The sequence below is a fragment of the Penaeus vannamei genome, chromosome 24 (genome assembly GCF_042767895.1).
Source record: "Penaeus vannamei isolate JL-2024 chromosome 24, ASM4276789v1, whole genome shotgun sequence".
Classification (NCBI taxonomy): domain Eukaryota; kingdom Metazoa; phylum Arthropoda; class Malacostraca; order Decapoda; family Penaeidae; genus Penaeus; species Penaeus vannamei.
The window spans coordinates 31,820,536-31,825,535 of NC_091572.1; the positions used below are offsets into that span (position 1 = coordinate 31,820,536).

The 5,000-nt window shown below is 48.8% G+C and overlaps 1 protein-coding gene across 1 annotated transcript in view; it reads left to right on the top strand.

Annotated features, from left to right (window-relative positions):
• LOC113815274 (Krueppel-like factor 5) overlaps positions 1 to 5,000 on the top strand; it is a 396,522-nt gene that overhangs the window by 389,941 nt on the left and 1,581 nt on the right. The window contains exon 2 of the mRNA XM_070138624.1: positions 4,717 to 5,000. This exon is cut by the window's right edge and continues 1,581 nt beyond it. Coding sequence (XP_069994725.1) covers positions 4,717 to 5,000 — 284 coding nt within the window. The remainder of the gene's footprint in view (positions 1 to 4,716) is intronic.

The following is a 5,000-nucleotide window of genomic DNA, read 5'->3' on the forward strand; positions in this document are numbered from 1 at the left end:
CTCTCTCATCGCCTCATACTTCCCCTTATCTCCCTCGCTCCTTCTCTCTATCCTCTTTCTCTCCCTCGCTCCTTCCTCCATCTTCTCATACTTCCTCTCATCACCCTCACCTTTCTCCTATCCTCTCTTTCTCTCCCTCCTTCTTTCCCCCATCTCCCTCATACATCTACCTCTCTCTCTCACCCCCTCATACTTCCCCCATCTCCCTCATACATCTACCTCTCTCTCTCTCACCCCCTCATACTTCCCCCATCTCCCTCATACATCTACCTCTCTCTCTTTCTCATCCACTCATACTTCCCCTTATCTCCCTCTCCTTTCTCTTTTTCTCTCCCTCCTCCCTTCCACCATCTCCCTCCCTCATACTACCATCTACCTCTCTCTCTCTCTATCTCCCTCTCTCATCCCCTCATACTCCCCCTTATCTCCCTCGCCCTCCCCCCCCTCCTTTCACCAAGGCACCGGGGTATTACCCACCATCCATCTCGGGCCTGATAAGGGAGCGGTGCCGGCGATGCGTAGAGATAAGGAAGGGCGAGCTGGTGATGCATAGCACGGTCCCTTATCGTCTCGTGTGCCTTTGAGGAATGGCCGGGTCACCTTTTAGGGGGGAAAAAGGTGGGGTGGGGGTGGGGGTGGTGGATGGTGGCGGGTGCTGAGGCTGAGGCTGGTATTAGGGCTGTTATTACTGCTGTTCTTGCTACCACTGCTGCTACTAAAGTGCTCCTGCTGATGTTGCTAGTACTAGTGTCCCTATTACTGATGCTGTTCTTGCTACTACTGCTGCTACTAAAGTGCTCCTGCTGATGCTACTAGGACTACTATTGCCTCTACTACTGATGTTGTTCTTGCTACTACTGCTACTACTAAAACGCTTCTGCTACTACTGCTAGTACTACTGTTTTCTCTACTACTGCTGCTGCTCCTGCTGTTACTGCTACTAATTCTGCTGTTCTTGCTACTACCGATGCTACTAAAATGCTCCTGCTGATGCTCCTAGTACTGCTATTGTCCCTACTACCGATGCTGTCCCTGATATTACTGCTACTAATACTGCTGTTAATGCTGCTACTAAAATGCTCCTGCTACTACTGCTATTCTTTCTACTACTGCTGCTGCCCCTGCTATTACTGCTCCTACTACTGCTGTACCTGCTATAACTACTACAATTACTGCTGCTACAACTACAACTGCAACGCCTGCTACAAAACTGCCCCTGCTACTATAGATCATGTTACTGCTGCTAATACTGTTGTTAATACTGGTGTTTTTGCTACTCATGCTAATAGTACTGCTCCTTTTTTTTCTTCTAAAACTGACAGTTACAGTAAAAAAGAAATATTATCACGGTAATTGTACTGAATATATGGATAAATGAATCGATAGAAAATGTATTTAAATTTCTTTCTTAAAAAGGATATAAATATATTTTACTCACATTTCTTATATAATCATGCTTCTTTCTTTGCATTCCTTATTTACTCTTTCTTTACTTTTTGTACTCTCTCTCTCCTTCTTCTTCTTCCCCTTTCTTTCTCTTTTTCCTTCTCTTTTTGTCCTCTTTTCGTTCCATTTATACCTTACGTCTTTTTACCCTCCACTCTCCCCTTTATTATCTCTCTCTTCTCTCTTCTCTCTTCCTTCCTTTCCACCCCTTTTGTCGCCTCTTCTTCTCTTCCTCTCTTCCTATCTCTTCCTCCGCTTGGCATCTTCCTAAATCAATCAACTACATTGTAAAAGTCACCACCCAGGGCCGGACTCAGTTTATCACTGCAGTAGGGACTTATTTTTTATACTCTCTCTCTCTCTCTCTCTTTCTCTTTCTCTTTCTTTCTTTCTTTCTCTCTCTCTCTCTCTCTCTCTCTCTCTCTCTCTCTCTCTCTCTCTCTCTCTCTCTCTCTCTCTCTCTCTCTCTCTCTCTCTCTCTCTCTCTCTCTTTCTTTCGGTCTCCCTCTCTCTCTCTGTCTCTCTCTCTTTCTTTCTTGCTTTCTTTCGGTCTCTCTCTCTCTCGCTCTCTCGCTCTTGTTCTCGCTCTCGTTCGCTCTCTCTCTATATATCTATCTATCTATCTATCTATCTATCTACCTCTCTTACTCTCTTTCTCTATATATTTCATGTTTTCTCTTCACTAATTTCTAAGTGATTAAGTAGCGGACGAAAAGTAAATGAACAGAAAAAATAAGAGGGTTAAATGTGATTAAAAAAAAAAAAAGTTGAAAAACGGAGAAAAATTGCTATTTCATTTTTTTTTTTTTTTTTTTTTTTTTTACTGAAACTCTATCACGTCATTCTCTATCCTTAAATATCTTATCTTATCTCCGTCTTCTCCTCTCTTTCTCGTCTCTATTCTTCTGAGTCCTCTCCTATTATCTCGCCCCCCCCCCCATCTATTATGTTATCACTTTTCTTCCTCTCTCTCTATCTATCTCCTCTCTCCCTCTCTGTTTCTTACCCTTCCCTCCTCCTCCCCCCCTCTTCCTCTCCTCCCCCCTCTTTCGCTCCTCCTTCTTCCTGCTCCCCCCTCCCCCTCCTACCCCCCTCCTCCTTCTCCTTCTCCTACCCCCCTCCTCCCCCTCCTCCTACTCCTCTCTCCTATTCCACCCCTCCCTCTCTCCCCCTACTCCTTCTCCTGCTCCCCTCCTCCCCCACCTCCTTTCCCCCTCCTCCTACTCCTTCTCCTTCTCCTATTCCACCCTCCCTCCCTCCCCCCACCACCTTCTCTACTCACCTGCTCCACCCTCCTCCTCTCTCTTGCTCACCCCATCCCCCATCTCTCCTACTCCTTCTCCTGCTCCCACCCCATCCTCCTACCTCCTCCTGCTCACCCCCCCACCCCTCCCTCCCACCCCCATCCCCCATCCTCCTACTCCTCCTCCTGCTCACCCCCTCCCCCACCCCTCCCCCTAGCCGCGTTGACCAGGTCCCCCACTGCTTTTTCAATTCGGTTTCGACGTCTTTATGAGTCGTTTTAGTGTGTTTTAATTCAGATACACTCACCCCCCCCCCTTCTCTCCCTCCCTCCCTCCGTTCGTCCGATCCCTCCTCCTCCCCCTCCCTCCAGATCTCCTTTCTCCTTCTCCCTCCTTTTATCTGTTTATCCTTCCCTCCCTGGTCTCCTTCTCTCTCCCTTTATTCGTTCATTATTCTCTTCTTCTAATTCTCTTCTCTCTCTCTTTCTCCTTTTCTCCAGTCCCCCTTCCGTTCGCCCTCACTTCCTCCCACACTCCAATCTTTTTATCTTCCTCCCTCCTTCCCTCGCTTCTCTTCCCTTCCTCTTCTCCCTCTTCCTTTTCGTTCTATCTCCTATTCATTCTCCTTCTTCTTCGTCTTCCTTCTCCCTTCCCTTCCATCTTTTTTCTGCCTTTATGGCTATCCCCATCCTTCCTTTTTCTTTTATCTCATTTCTTTTTTACTTGAATTATTCCTTATTTACTCCACTTCCCAATTTCTCATTCGTGACCCGAGAACAAATAAACAAAAAAAGGAAAGAAGATAGAATAACAAACACAAAACAACAACAAAAACAATCAACAAAAACAAGACAAATTGAATATGAAGACGTAAAGAAAATTGGAATTCATGTTAAAGCATAAACACAAACACACACACACAAAAAAAGCCAAACTTAACATAACACGTAAGTAAATGTTCTTGTTTATCCTGCCGCCCAAAAAATTCACTTATGGGACTGCGGAGATAAGGATCGACGCCTCCAGGTCTTCAGGTTTTTCTTATCTAAAATGGAAGTCATATCTGGCGAAGACTTCTTCTGAGGAACTGCAGGTGTCGACGGTGAAGAATCTATCAGGGAGGGAACGGCAGGGAGGAACAGCCAGCCCCCCCCCCTCCCCCCGTGCTTATGGGAGCTGTTCTCTCGAGCAGACATGATCTACTGTTATTTGTGAAAGGGGGGCGGGTGGGGTGGGAGGTGGGAGGTGGGTAGGGTTGGGGGAACGGGGAGGTGGAGGGGTTGGGTGGGGTCAGGGGTGGAAGGTGGGTGGGAGTGGGTGGGATGTCTTTATTGTTCTTGCATTTATTGGATTTGTGTTCATTTATATCAGCGTATACATAGATACTTATATGCACATACACACACACACACACAAATACACGTATGTGTGTGTGTGTGTGTATGTATCATGTATGTCTCTACCTCCCTCACTACTCTCTCATTCTGGTGCCCCTTCTCCGTCTCCCTCCCTCTCTTCCTCTCCTTCTCCCTCTCCCTCTCCCTCTTCTTTTCCTTCACCCTCGCCCTCTCCCTCTCCTTCCCTCTCCCTATCCTTCTCTCTCTCCCCCTCTTCCTCTCCTTCTCTCTCTCCCCCTCTCCTTCTCCTTCTCTCTCTCCCCCTCTCCCTCTCCTTCTCTCTCTCTCCCTTTCTCTTCCCTGTCTCTCCTTCTACCCCCTCTCTCCCTCCCCCTTCTCCTCTCCCTCTCCTCTTATCGCTTGAACCCGTCGTCGGAGCGCCCCTCGAGGTGCCGACACGTTTTATTGTCGATATGATTTTTATTCGCCTTGTCGATGGATGGATAAGTGACACCCCGGCTTTGTCCGTCGATCTTAACGTGGCTGCGGTTGTGGTTATGAGTGCGAGCTTGTGTTTGGAGTTATTGCTTCGGCCTTATCTCCGTGGCGAGCGATCTGTTCGGAGCGCTTTTATGAATCTATTTTGGTTTACGATCCAGAGTTAACGGGCCTTGTTCTCTCTCCCGCAGATGTGGCACGACATCGAGACGGTGCTGTTGGGCAACGCGTCCAGCCCGGACCCGGAGCCGCTGCCCGCCCTCGTCGTCACGTCGGACGCCCTGGCCACGCCCACATCCACGTCGCCGCCGTCGTCGTCGTCGCCGACCACGATGTTCAGCGCCCCGTCGCTGCCCCAGACGCCCTCGATACTGTCGCAGGCCCTGACGGCCCCGCTGACGCCGCGCCTGCACTCCCTGCAGTACGCGCCCTACTGCCCGCCGCCGCCGCCGCCCTCGGACGGCCTCCTGACGAA